At 35.7% G+C, this 14,171-nt stretch overlaps 1 protein-coding gene across 6 annotated transcripts in view; it reads left to right on the top strand.

The window, feature by feature from the left end:
* RAPGEF6 (Rap guanine nucleotide exchange factor 6) overlaps positions 1 to 14,171 on the top strand; it is a 196,650-nt gene that overhangs the window by 63,503 nt on the left and 118,976 nt on the right. For all 6 annotated transcript variants that reach the window (XM_059417506.1, XM_059417507.1, XM_059417508.1 and 3 more), the window contains exon 6: positions 9,023 to 9,166. In XM_059417506.1, coding sequence (XP_059273489.1) covers positions 9,023 to 9,166 — 144 coding nt within the window. The remainder of the gene's footprint in view (positions 1 to 9,022; positions 9,167 to 14,171) is intronic.

Here is a 14,171-nt window from a genome sequence, read left to right as displayed (position 1 = left end):
TTAAGAAATTAGAGAGCAGCAAACTATTTTTTCTAATTTAATTTTTTTTTCCTAAGATTTATTTGTCAGAGAAAGAGCACAAACAGGTGAAGCTATAGGCAGAGGGAGAAGCAGGCTCCCCGCTGAGCAAGGAGCCCAATGTGGGACTCGATCCCAGGACCCTGGGATCATGACCTGAGCTGAAGTCAGCCTCTTTTTTTTTTTTTTTTAATTTTTTAAATATTTTATTTATGTCTTTGACAGACAGAGATCACATGTAGGCAGAGAGGCAGGCAGAGAGGGAGGAGGAAGCAGGCTCCCTGCTGAGCAGAGAGCCTGATGCGGGGCTCGATCCCAGGACCCTGAGATCATGACCTGAGCCGGAGGCAGAGGCTTTAACCCACTGAGCCACCCAGGCGCCCCTGAAGTCAGCCTCTTAACTGACTGAGCCACCCAGGTATCCCAGAGAACAGCAGACTATATCTACAGAAATTAGAAACCAAGAAACAATGAAGATTAAAAAGTTGGTGGCATGTAAAGCATACTTAAAGAGGATGAAGAAAGGTAAAAGTTGATAATCACAATAGAGTAATAAATTTTATACTTCTTTGTCAAAGTAGTCAAGAACAAAACGTGACATAGCTTAATATCAGGAGTAAGAAAAGCATGGACTACTATGGAGCTTATGAAAATTCTGAAAACAGTAAAGGGTATTACTAAAAACTTAACCGAAATAAGCACGTGCATGTGTCACACACAGAAAATCTTCAGAATCCCTCTTCTAGAAAGAAAGTACATATGTAATAGACCTTTTCATTTAGAAATTTCCACTCACATGGTTTCATTGGTGAGTTTTTTTTCCAACATTTAAATAAGAATCAAAAAGTCTTAGCAGGAAAGAGATTACATTCCCTTTTTATGCATCCAGTTTATTTTTATTGATGTATAAGTGATGTAATCTTTGAGAGCCTAGTTTAATTGTGATGGCAAAACCTGATGAGTTACATTATAGAAAGGCAATGTTACAGATTAATTTTGTTTTTTTTAATTCGTTGGAGAGAGAGCCAGCAAGAGCAGGAGTGGAGTGGGAGTGGTGTCAGGGTGAGAGGGAGATGGAGACTCTCCACTAACCAGGAAGCCCAACTTGTGGCTTGAGCCCAGGACCCTGGTATCCTGATCTGAGCCCAAGGCAGAGGCTTCACTGGCTGAGTCACCTGGTGCTCCCAGGTTAGGATTTTTTTTTTTTTTTTTTTTCATTTTATTTATTTATTTGACAGAGAGTGAGAGAGAGCACAAGCAGGCAGAGCAGCAGGCAGAGGGAGAGGGAGAAGCAGGCACCCTGCCAAGCAAGGAGCCCGACATGGGGTTTGATCCTAGGACCCTGGGATCATGACCTGAGCCGAAGGCAATTGCCTAACCAACTGAACCACCCAGGCACCCCAGGTTAGGATTTTTTAAATTAAAAATCATAAAATGCTAGGAAATCAAATTCCAGTGAAGTGATATACCAAGAGGATAAAATATCGTGATTGTTGAATTTATTCCCAGAGTTGCAGGGTTGATTTAATTCAGGCAGTACATTGTTTTAGTGCAGTTTGCTTTATTGTGCTTCATGGATACTGTTGTGGCAATCTTTGGTGAGGGGTCTGTTGGTGCCATTTTTTTTTTAAACCCTGTTTGCTCAGCTGTATCATTTGTCACTGCTTGGTAATTTTTGCAGTATTTCAGATTTTCATTATTTAATTGTTACAGTGATTTCTGATCAGTGATTACAACTCGATAAAAGCTCAGATGATGGTTAGCATTTTTTAGCAATAAAGTATTTTTTTAATGTATGTTCTTTGCTTTTTTGTACATACTGCTATTGTACACTTGATAGACAACAGTTTTGTAAACATAAGCTATGCATTGGAAAACCAGGAGTTCTATTTGATTCACTTCAGTGCAATATTTGCCTTATTAGAATGGCCTGGAACCAAACCTGTAGTATCTCTGAGGTATGCCTATATTTGAAAATCACTATGATTCACTATAGTAATATAATTAGAGTCACATGATTGTCTGTATAGACACAGAAAAAGCAATTTGATAGTACCCAAAACCCATTCATGATTGTTGAAGTTTTTTTTTTTTTAAATTTTATTGCTCTTCTTTATTTTTTTTTTTAAAGATTTTATTTATTTGCCAGAGATAGAGAGAGAGAGTACACACAAGCAGGCAGAGAGGCAGGCAGAGGCAGCGACGAGAGAAGCAGGCTCCCTGCCCAGCAAGGAGCCCGATGTGGGACTCGATCCCAGGACCTTGGAATCATGACCTGAGCCGAAGGCAGCGGCTTAACCAACTGAGCCACCCAGGCGTCCCTGTGATTGTTGAAGTTTTAAGCAAACTAGGAAACGAAGGAAACTTTCATAATCTTGTAAAAGGCATCTGCATTAGCCCTACAGTAAACATTAAAAACATTACCTAGGCCTTAGGAAATGTGTAAGGGAAGCTCAGCATTTCCAAAGCCACAGGCTAAGAGGTCCTATAAAGTGCATTTAGGAAAGGTAACAAGGATAGATCCAAAAGATAACATAGAGGTGCCTGGGTAACTCAGTCCGTTGAGCTTCCTTGGCTTAGGTAGAGATCTCAGGGTGGCAGGATCAAGCCCAGCTTCAGCCTATGAGCTGAGTCGGCTTGAGATTCTCTTTCTCCCTCTTTTTCTGCCCCTCCCCCTGCTCTCATGCTCTCTAAATAACTGAATTAAAAAAAAGCTTTAGAAACATGTATAATACAGATGAATGATTTGCTTGTAGGAAATAAAAAAAATACACATAATCTTTTAGAATTAAGTCATTTTAGCAAGGTCTCTGAATATTTATGTACAGAATATCAGTTGTATTTCTAGTTAGGACGAACAAGTAATTTAAAAATTAAATTCAGTGAACATACTACTTGTAAACATCAAAAAGTCCATATATGTTAGAATAAATCTAACAAAAGTTGTAGGAAACATCAACACAGAAAACCGTAAATAAATTTTGAGATCTTTAGCTCTAAATTGAGAGAGGGGTGCCTGGGTGGCTCAGTGGGTTAAGCATCTGGCTTCAGCTCAGGTCATGATCTCAGGGTCCTGGGGTCAAGCCCTTCGTAGGGCTCCCTGCTCAATGGAGGAGTCTCCTTCTCCCTCTGTCTGCTGCTCCCCTTGTTTGCACACACTCTGTCTCTCTCTAACAAATAAAATCTTTAAAAAATAAATACATAAAACCATTACTAGTTCTTTGCGCCCTTAAGACTTACTTCATTAGAAATGCAAATTGCTAATACTGTGTATACTATGTATACTGTGTAGGTAAAGGAAAAAGCATTTGGTATTACTCTAGATCCATTCATGTTTTTTGAAACTTTTAGCAAACTAAGAAAAAAAAATTTTATAACCTTATTAAAGGCATCTGCATTAACGGTACAATAAACATTGAAAACTCCTGGCTTTTGGGAATGTGTAAGGAAAGCTCAGCATTACCTAAATACCATCTTCTAGAAATAATATATCTCGGTAGAATTATAACAACTACCACTAGTAGTCTTATTTTTCGTACTAATGGTGACATTAAAGTTTTTGTTAATTTTTTGTTTGTGTATATGATTAGACAAACATACTACATGTGTGTGATGGTGTGTAATTATAATTATTATAATATGTACATAAATCATTAGGAAGCAAAGCCATGTAATACCAGAATGTTGGTGGTAACGTTATTGTTAAAGCTATTATGTATGTAGACGTACCATATATGTTTATTTTTACTTGTACTTTACAAATGTCTTACTGTTTTATGCAATCATTATATGCTCATATTTTATCATGTATTTACTGTTGGTTTACTTTTAATTTCTTCCATCTGAGACCTTTTTTGTAGAAGCATTTGTGTTGTATCTGAGGTACACCATTTAAAATATTCTTTAATATTTATTGGTAAACAGCTCAGCTGGGTGTATTTTTTTCTTTTTTATTATGACTGAGACTATATTTTGTATCATTCTTTAGGATTGTTTTGCCACGAGTGCAATTTGGGGAGGAGGATCCTTTTTTTTTTCTTAGCACCTACATATTTTATAGTCAATATAGTCCACTGTTTCCTGGGATTTATTATTTTTTGATACTAATAAATCTGTTATTTAAGTCTTGTTATTAAGTCTGTTAATAATAATAATAATTGTTATATATAACATAATAAATAATAAATGTTATATAAGTCTGTTATTAATCTAATCACCTTTCGTTTACATCACCAGTCTACATTTTCCTTGTGGCTGCATTAGAAGTCTTCTTTTTATCTTCACTATGTGAATTTATAGTTGTATTTTTGGATCTGTTGGACTGCTTCAAGTTTTTGTTTAATCAAAAAGTTTCATTTTTCCTTATTCTTCTGTCATCTCATTCTTGAACTTTATATGTTAAATCTTTTCAGCCTGTCTATATCTTTTATGCTTGCTTGTTTTTCATCTCCTCTTGGCTTTGTGCTGAGTACTGTATAATTTTTTGACTTTATTTTCTCTATTTATTAATTCTCTTTTTGGTTATATCTCCATATGGCATTTAATTCCTTTTCTTTATTCTTTTTCTTTTTCTTTTCCTTTCCTTTTCTTCTTCTTCTTCTTCTTCTTTTTTAATTCTTTTTTTCTTTCTCCTCTCTGTTGGTTTGGGTACTTTCTTTTGACCTGTGTTTTAAGTTCATTGATTCTTATTCACTTGCATCAAGTCTACTGATGAGTTTTTCAAAGGTATTTTTTGTCTTTGGTACTACGATTTTTGTTCTATGATTCTCATTTTACTCCCTCATATTTTCCTTATGTCTGGTGAAATTTTTCCTCTGTTTATGTTGTCCGCCTTTTCCACCTTTCTGCTGCCTTTTCTGTATGTAGTTTTAAATTCTCTGATACTTGAAACATCTGGATCACATCTGATATTGGTGGATTGCTCTGTTGGTTGTTTTTTGTTTTTTGGCAGTGGATTGTTTTTGTTTGTTTGTTTTTACTGTTTGTTTTTTACCCTTTCTATTTTTATGTGAGTCATTATTTTGGATTTAATGATACCTACTGTGTGTAGGGCAGTAGAGAATGAGTATAGTGTTTAGGCCTGGAGCTGAACACACCTCTTCTGCTAGAGTTGAGCTAGGTTTGCATTGTTTTGTTACTGTGGTTACCTTTAGTGCTCCAGTTCTTTCAAATTTCTGTTTTCCTTTGTCCTCAGGGTTGGGATTGGTTTGTTGAGAGGTTTTTCTGAGTCTTCTTGTTCCATCCCCATTGTAGGCCTTCTTTGTGCTCTTGTGTTTCATACAGGATTTCTCTATACTTTCTTGTCCTTTTTCTAAATGTAGACTGCATTTGCTTATTACAGATTGTTTGCTAGCCTGGTATTGGGGAGGAAGGGCACTTGGGTTTGTTGTGGGTTTTTGGGGCCTGGTCCATCCTTACCTATTTAGTGCTATTTATAATCTCTGGCTTGTTTTCAAGTTTCTTTTTGTTTGAAAGTTTTTTATTATTATTATTATAACTATATTTTCTAATACTTAAAATACATTGGAATATTTGCAAGTGTGAGTCTCTTGTCCCTTTTCTGGCCATTATTACTCATTATGTCTATCATTTATTCACGTTTCATTTTTGTTGTAGTTGGGGGCCTTTTTCCTTCTTTTTTTTGGAGGGGGAAGGTATGTTTATCTGGGAAGCCATATATCTTGAACAGTAGGTGTGGGAGTTCTTTGAGGTTTGGGTTAAAAAGTCTTGCAAAGAGGTTTCAGATTTGTTCTTGTCAGTTACATATGTACATTATAAATCCTGAGTGTCTTTAAATTTACTTATGTGCTTAAGGTATTACAAATTCAAACTAATGACCTGCATGAGGGATAGTTTATGTTTTAAATTCTTAGGAAAAATGTTTTTGGTCTGTTTGGTTGGTTGCTTTTTACCCCTTTTCCTCCCAGTGTCAAGCAAGTTTTCTTCTGTCTTCTTCTACAGGATAGGCTTATACTTCTGTATCCTCACAGTGTGGATTCAGCTAGTTAAGTTGAGCTTACAAGCAAGTCTCCTTGGATTGCCATGTTTGATGGATTCTCTATTGTCTTTCTCACTCCCTACAACCATCAAAATGGAGGGGCTAATCTCTAGGGTTGGGAAATTTTCTGTTTTCTGGTAGATCAGGAGCTTCATTGGTAGCCTATCTCTTGGTATTTTTATTTTCACTTCAGTCTTGGTCTTTGAATTTGTTACTTTAGTGACATGAGGTATGCATGTGCAGTTCTGTTTGGTTTTTAATTTCATATTTCAGTTGTACTTGGCAGGTTTGTTAAGGGTACTTAATCCTTCATACATTGTTTAATCTTTATTTTCATTTGGTACTGTCCTTAAAATTTTGAGACTTAGAAACTCCTTTTCCTTGACTTAATTTACTATTATATTTTGGAAAGCCTTTATTAGCTCTGCTTTTGAGCAATAAATTGTAGATACTAGAAAATTTAAGGATTATATGATACTGAAATTTTATCTCATGTGGATACTATAATTCATCCATTGGGATAGGGCAGTATGAAGGAAATTAATTTTAGTAGTCACACTTGGATTTTGAGTCCTTACCCACTTGTATGTATTACTTAAGTTTTATGTTACTCTGTATGATTATTGAAACAGAGTAGTTATGTGATAGGAGCATTGTGAGCCTTAAGTGATAACTTACACTGTCTGGTACAGGCTCTGGTGTAGTGATGGAGTAAATACTGTGATTCTCTCACCATTTTTTAAAAAGCAGACTAAATCTCAAGGAGGTAGCATGTATTGCTACCTATTCACAATTTTATATTTGTTGAGGTGGAAGTTGTTCCCATGTCTCTTCTGGATTTTACCTTTCAGAAGAGTCGTAGTAACTTACTCTGCATACCCTTATATTTCTGGAGTCCTTTACATGTATTTCCAAGGACCTATCATGTATGGGGAGAAAGAGAGAATCTAATGTATTGTCTGCCCATTTTTGCAAACTTTTTGAGTGTTAAATGAATAAAGATTAATATATAATGCAGTTTCTGTCTTAAGGAATTTGTTAGATTGTTAATGATATGGGCTTATATACTAATTGCAGTTCATGAGAAGGGGTAGAAACTTCCTGGGGCAGAGGAGGGAGGGGTCATGAAGTATGGGAAGGATGCCACCATGTTGGCAAAGGAGGATTGGGCTTTGTGGCAGTAGCAACAGCAGCATATACAAAGGCCTGAAGGCAGTGGAGAGCATGGCCTATTTATAAGAAGTCTAGATTGTGTACACAAAGTAGTTGTGGTCTGAGGACAGGAATGTCTTTTGCAGTTATAGAAGAGATGCTAATTGAGACATGTCTTAAATGAACAGTGGTTCAGCAAGTGAAGATAGATGTGTAGGATAATACAAAGTTACTTAGTAAAATGTAATTCACTTTATTATAGGAACCCACTAATAGTCCTATTCATTTGGCCACTACTTATTCTTGAACTCTTGTACCACTCATACCTGAAACAGACAGACATCAACTCTGAGAAATCTTCAGGAAATTTTGTGAGCTTTTATGTGACAGGTTTTTTTGTGTGTGTTGAGGTAGGGGGGAGGATAAGGGAATAGTTTTTCCAGGCTTACCTTTATAACATACAGTAATAGATTTGGAGGATGGGTCATATGTGGCTTTGAACATCACAAATAATTGTTTAAAATTCGGTCAATAACTGTTAGTGGTCTGTTGTAGCGTTTTAAACAGGAAATGTGATAAAGTGTTGATTTTTACGTAGGCGATTTATTTGATGATATAGGATGGAGTTGGAGAGGAATGTGTCTGAAGCAATAGCATCACCTCTTTGTATAGTTCAGGACTGAAGTGATTAAGATTTGAGTAAGGAATGATGGGAATGAAAGAAAGGGCAATATGAGAGGACTTTATTAAAAAAAAGGATTGACAAGTTCTGAGAAGTGGTTGAAGATTTGAAAAACAAGCAGCAGAATTAGGGATGGGATATTCATGAAATTTCATACTTGGGTAACTGGGAATTTTTGATATTAGCCAAGGGTAGGACATTTGAAGGAAGACTTGGAGAAAAATAATGTTTATGTGATGGGATGTTAATTATATGTTATACTGTAGAACATCAATATACCTTTTTATAAATAATTTTTAAAAGTATGGCTTCATCTGTGATTGGACAGGCAATGTAATCTTGTATCAGTACCATAAATGTTGGAGACAGACCTACAGTCCAAATCAACTTTAATAATAAGGATCACTATGTGAGAGAGGAAAGTAATCTCTTAGGATTTTGCTTTGCTCATCCGTAAGCTACATATTGCTTACAGGACTGCTGTGTGAACTAAATAGTATCATGTTTATGCATGCCGGCCCATTTTAGCCCTCAGTTAATGTTAGTTTTCACTTCTTTATTAAAAGATGTCAGCTTTGGGGCACCTGGCTGGCTTAGTCAGTGGAGTGAACAACCTTGATCTGAGGGTATGAGTTTGAACCCCACATTGGATGTAGAAATTACTCAAAAACAGAATCTTCAAAAAAAAAAAAAAAGGAAGCCAGCCTTACTCTATTGTCATAAATGAAGATGGACACCAACGAATAATGCATAAGACGTTTTTCTTTTGCTGTTGAGCATTTCAGTGAAATCGTAGCTATGATTATTGGCAAAAAGTAAAAATACGTGTATAATCATGCAGCTTCTAATTGGACTAACTCAGAAGTGGTAATTAATTATTCAATGTGTAGGTGTAGTTAACAGCCTTTGCTTCTGGTAAGTGCCTTTTTTAGAACGCATATGTTTATGTGAGCAAGACAGACTATTTCCTGGAAGGAAACTGTGGTCTTGAGATCTTAATAATGTCACCTTTAATCTTGAACTCATGAGTGTTGTCCTACCCAGATTATTTTCTTGAAGCAGTTCCTTGCAAGAAGTAAATGAATCCTCCTTTGAGCCTGTTAAGACTCCACAGACTGTCAGTAATATGGAAAAATTGGATATTTAATCAGGAATATGAACGTGTGTTTCAGGTGGAGAATTCCAAAGATAATGAAGATAGTATTCTACAAAGAGAAATACCTGCCCGACAATCTCGACGAAGGTTTCGGAAAATTAATTATAAAGGAGAGCGTCAAACTATTACTGATGATGTGGACATTAACAGCTATCTTTCTGTGAGTATATTTAGGGAACAGTTCATGGCTCTCCCTTAATTTTTATATATGGTATCTAATTTACATGTATTTTTGGTAATATCAACACTTAAGGTTCAACATAAAATTTTAGAGCAGGTAAGTATATATAATTTTTAAAAAATATTTATGCTCAGTTGATTTTGGTAGAAATGCTCTTACCAGGGGCTCCTGGGTGGCTCAGTGAGTTAAGCCTCTGTCTTTAGCTCGGGTCATGATCTCGGAGTCATGGGATCAAGCCCTACATCAGGCTCTCTGCTCAGCAGGGAGCCTGCTTCTTCCTCTGTCTCTTTCTCTGCCTGTCTCTCTGTCTGTCAAATAAATAAATAAGAATCTTTAAAAAAGAAAAATAAATAAAGAAATGCTCTTGCCAGTGGAAGTTTTGTTTTTGCTTTGGTTTTTGTTCAAATCATGTAAAAAAAATTCTTACTGTATCGTTTTAGACCTTCTTTGTGGATTTTCTTGCCTTTTTGTTATCTAGTGGAATATGAAAGAGTTCTGAGAACTCAGATAATAGACTCATTGGGAGCTTTTTTCCTGATATTCTGTAAGGCATACAAAAGAAAAATACATCAAATTTTCTCTTGTCTTATGGGAGAAATACAGATACTGTGTGTTAGTGCAGAAATGTGGGCAAGTGTTAGTGATATGTTTTTACATACAAATATTGAAGAAGCAGCAGCAGCAATAGCAGATGAAATAATTAGCTTTTGTAACACTAGAAGAAACAGAAGCTGTTTCTCCAGAAATCTTCAGTTTTGTAATTGCAGAGAACTTCATTTTAAACTAAAAAATATTTGAATTAGTAGAAAGGATAGAGGCACCTGGGTGGCACAATCATTTAAACGTCTGCCTTCATCTCAGGTCATGATCTTAGGGTCCTGGGGTTGAGCCCCCATGTCAGGCTCCCTGCTTGGAGGGGAGTCTACTTCTCCCTCTCCCACTGTTCCTCTTCCTTGCTTGTGCTCTCTCTCTCAAATAAATAAATTCTTAAAAAAAAGAAAGTAAGGATAATCTAAGAAAGAATAAATCCAGGGGTATTTTATCAGTTTCAAAGAAATCATGATCCCTCCCAAAATATAAAGATAGTTTAGAGATTGATTGCAACAAAATTCCCAAGGTTATGTTTAATTCATTTGGTTGTCAAAACAGAACTTCCTCCTTCCATGTTAGGAGGAACGCTTATTTAAGGAATTGTGTATAGTGGAGTAAATGTTAAATTTAAGGCAGCTCTAAGGATTTAGTGACATTTGCCTTATGTTTTTGGTTCCATACATTCTAACAACAAAGAGTAATATGAAATAGTCCCCTAGGTTTTTTTGCCGCATCCAGAGGCACATAAAGTTCATTTCCTGATCTTACTATGTAATAATTTCTTTTTATGTAATAAATTTCCCTATAATGAATAAATTTCAACTAACATGTTTGCATTATTATACAAGTAATATGTGTCTGTTTTGGAAAAATTATGCATTGACTTGTCATACTACCCAGTTATGTACCCATTCATGACATTTTTTGTATTCTTGGATAAAGGGGCTTTTTTTCCACATAGAGTTAACAAATGTAAGCTTTTTGGCTTTTTAAAATTTAAATATATGAAAACTCTTTAAAATTTACGTGTATAATGTGAACATCTTTCAGTGGTTTAGAAAATTTTTTTTTACATTATTCTCAAGAGTATCATGGCATTCCATTATAATAATTACCATAATTTATTTATCTACTTCCCAATATTTGGTCATTTCGATTTTTTTAGTTTTTATTTTTTTTAAATAAGGTTCTAATTATCTTTCGTGCTTACGTGTATCTCTATGTCAGTTTCTTTAGAAAAATGCTGAGAAGTAGAATTACTGTCTTTAATTGTATTATTTGGTTTTCCTTATATGAGCTAGACTGCATAGTTTGTGTGTGTGTTTTGATCACTTACTCCAGTCTCAGCTCTAGTGTGTTCTTAGATTTTTTGGCATCATGTCTTGAAGCCCAGGCAAATTCTGTATTTTCTCTAGGTAGCTGTGGCTTACGCTCCTGAGTCATGTACTTGCAACTCCCATGCGTGCTAAATGTTGTTCTCCTGGGGATAAGTTGGTTTCCTGTGTAGACCAGAAATAGCGACAGGCACACTGCTTGAGATGCTGTCCATTTGATGACTCTGAGTAAAGTGTGGCATTGTTGCATTTAAAGGGTTATATAGCTAGTATATTTGTAATACTTAACCTATTAAGTACTGTCAGAAGTTTGGCAGAGGGGAGAACTAAGTTTACTCAGGGTAGTTACTAACTATGAGATGGGGTTGGAAAAGGATTTTTGGTCATGTTAGGTAAATTTGCTGTTTCTTGAAATAATAGTTTCTGTTTGCTTTTTTTTTTCCCCCTAAAATAGATATATTTCAGGCAACTTGGAAAAGGTTTTACAAGGTTTTCATTTATTATTCATTAATGTCACCCATATGGAAAACCTGTGTCTGTCCAAATACCTACATACTGATAGTTGGTCTGGATAAAGGAGGTTGTGCATCAAAAATTTAATTAGTATTTGTGAAAACATCCAGAAGAAAATTGGCTTTATGACTACTCGAGGATCTTTCAGTTCTTTTTTTTCTACTCTCAGCAATTCAGAGAGAAAGATCAAAAGGAATCATTTTTTCTTGTAGACAGTAATGCAGATTTGACAGTTTCTTTTTTCAGTTGCTCACCATCATCAACTTTTCCTTGCTAAAATGCTGAAGGTCAGCATTTTTTGTTACTGTTATCTTTGTCATAAGTATTATTAGTATACAACCTGTACGTAGAAGTTTATGTGTACTAAAGACTTTGCATGTTTTATTCTCTAATTGAATGCTTAGAATGATAGAAAAAGATTGTTTATTTTTATGAATTATTGTTGCAGTTTTGTCATACATTGCTTTATACAAAGATGAGAACCATGCTTTTAATGTGAAAGTGAAAGGGGTTTTTTCTTAATGTTAAAAAGAGCACTTCTATAACTGTAACATTTTTGAAACTCCTTAGGGTATTGCTCTCAGAGTTTTTAACAAATTTACATATTTTTTAATATTCTCAGTGAGAATATTCTAGATATTTGAGGAAGGTGTATTTCATATTTAGAAATAGCAGAAAGGTGATGGGAGTAATACTCAGTGAGAGTAAGATGGGTAATTATGCCAGCTGAAAATAGTCTAGCATTTACATGAGCCATCTGTCTTGAATTCTTCCTACTCACTGTATGGTTAGGGAGTTTCATCTAAACTCTTTGTGCTTTGGTTGCTGTACCTCAAAAAATTAGAATGGTAGTATTGGATGTGCCTCTTTTAAGGGGTGGTTGCTAAAGAACATGGAACATGTTTGCACACTCATAGTCTAATCAGTCAGTAATATCTGTAGATGCTTCTTCTTAAATGTTTCAAGATTTACACTCTGCTCTTACTTTCCCCATGTCGTTGCCTTAGTGTTCACTGCCTTTCTTTTTAGAACTGTTGTAATAGCATTGGGGCGCCTGGGTGGCTCAGTTGATTAAAACATCCAACTCTTGATTTCCACTGGGCCCAGAGATTGAGCTCATGTGCTCACTGGGGAGTCCATTTAGGATTGTTTCGCTCTTCCTCTGCCCCTCCCCCTGCTTGCACTTGCTCTTTATCTCTAAAATCAATAAATGAAATTTTAAAAGGAAAAAAAAAAAACAAAACCTGTCGCAATAGCATCTCCTATAATCCCCTGGCCCATTTTCACTGTAAAAACAGTATTCCTTCATTTTAAGAAATGTGGAAATTTTTTTTTCTAAATTGGAAAGTGTCTCATAAGCTCTTCATTAAAAGACATCTGGTTAATCACTTTCTTTGATTTCAGGATTTATTTTCTCCTTTCTCTCCGATAACCCTATGCTAGCCCTATTCTTTATCTCTTCCTTTATCCCATCCCACCACCTAGTCCGTCCGTTTTACTTCTTCAGTTCTAAATGAAGCTCTGTCGCTTCTTTTAAACTCTTAAATCTTTTCATAGCCCACTACCATCTACCGAAGAAATTCAGAGAGCTAATGTATGAGGACCTTCATAGTCTAGACTAGTTCTCTCTCTTTTTTTTTTTTCAAGATTTTATTTATTTATTTGACAGAGATGACAAACAGACAGAGAGGCACGAAGAGAGGGAGGGGGTAAGCAGGCTCCCCGCTGAGCAGAGATCCCAGGACCCTGGGATCACGACCTGAGCCAAAGGCAGAGGCCTTAACCCACTGAGCCACCCAGGCGCCCCTAGACTAGTTCTCTTTAATAGAACTTTTAACAATGATAGAAATATTTTATATCTGTTTCCAGATTGGTGGTAGTTACTAGCCACAAGTGGCTATTGAGCACTTATGATGTGGCTGGTATGACTGTGGATTTTAATTTTGCATTTTAATTTCAAATAATTGACATGTAAGTGACCACATGTGGCTAGCAGTGACTAGATTGGACAGCAAGGTCTGGACTTTGTCCACCTCTCCAGCTTTATCTTTTCTTTTTTTTGTACACATTCACTACTTTTTAGTCATGCTGAACAAATTTGGTGAGCCTTGAAGGAACCATATTTTTAGTTATTTTCAGCTGTATTGAGATAGAATTTACATATAACACTATGTAAGTTTAAAGTGATTTGATATACATATTATATTGTAAGATGGTTACTGTATATGTGTATACACTAAGGTATATGTGTATGTGTGGGTGAGAAATACATACATATGTGTATGTACTGAGGGGTGAGAAACCTGCTTGTATACATCTTTTACATCTGCTGTTCCTTTTACTTAAAATGCTATTTTATTCTTTGTCTTCTTGGCACAAAGTCATCCTCAAGACTCAATTCTGTATCATTTCGTGGGAGGCCTCCATGATTCTCCATTGGAAAGGGTTAGGTATACATCTCTGCTTTCCCACAGTATTCCATGTTTATACTTATGACCATTATTAGACTACACTGTAATGGTTTCTTCAGAATATACTTGCCTAAT

Source organism: Mustela nigripes, chromosome 12 (assembly GCF_022355385.1).
Source record: "Mustela nigripes isolate SB6536 chromosome 12, MUSNIG.SB6536, whole genome shotgun sequence".
In the NCBI taxonomy this organism is placed as follows: Eukaryota; Metazoa; Chordata; class Mammalia; order Carnivora; family Mustelidae; genus Mustela; species Mustela nigripes.
Note: the sequence above shows the minus strand (reverse complement) of the source record. Positions and strands in the feature narration are given on the sequence as shown.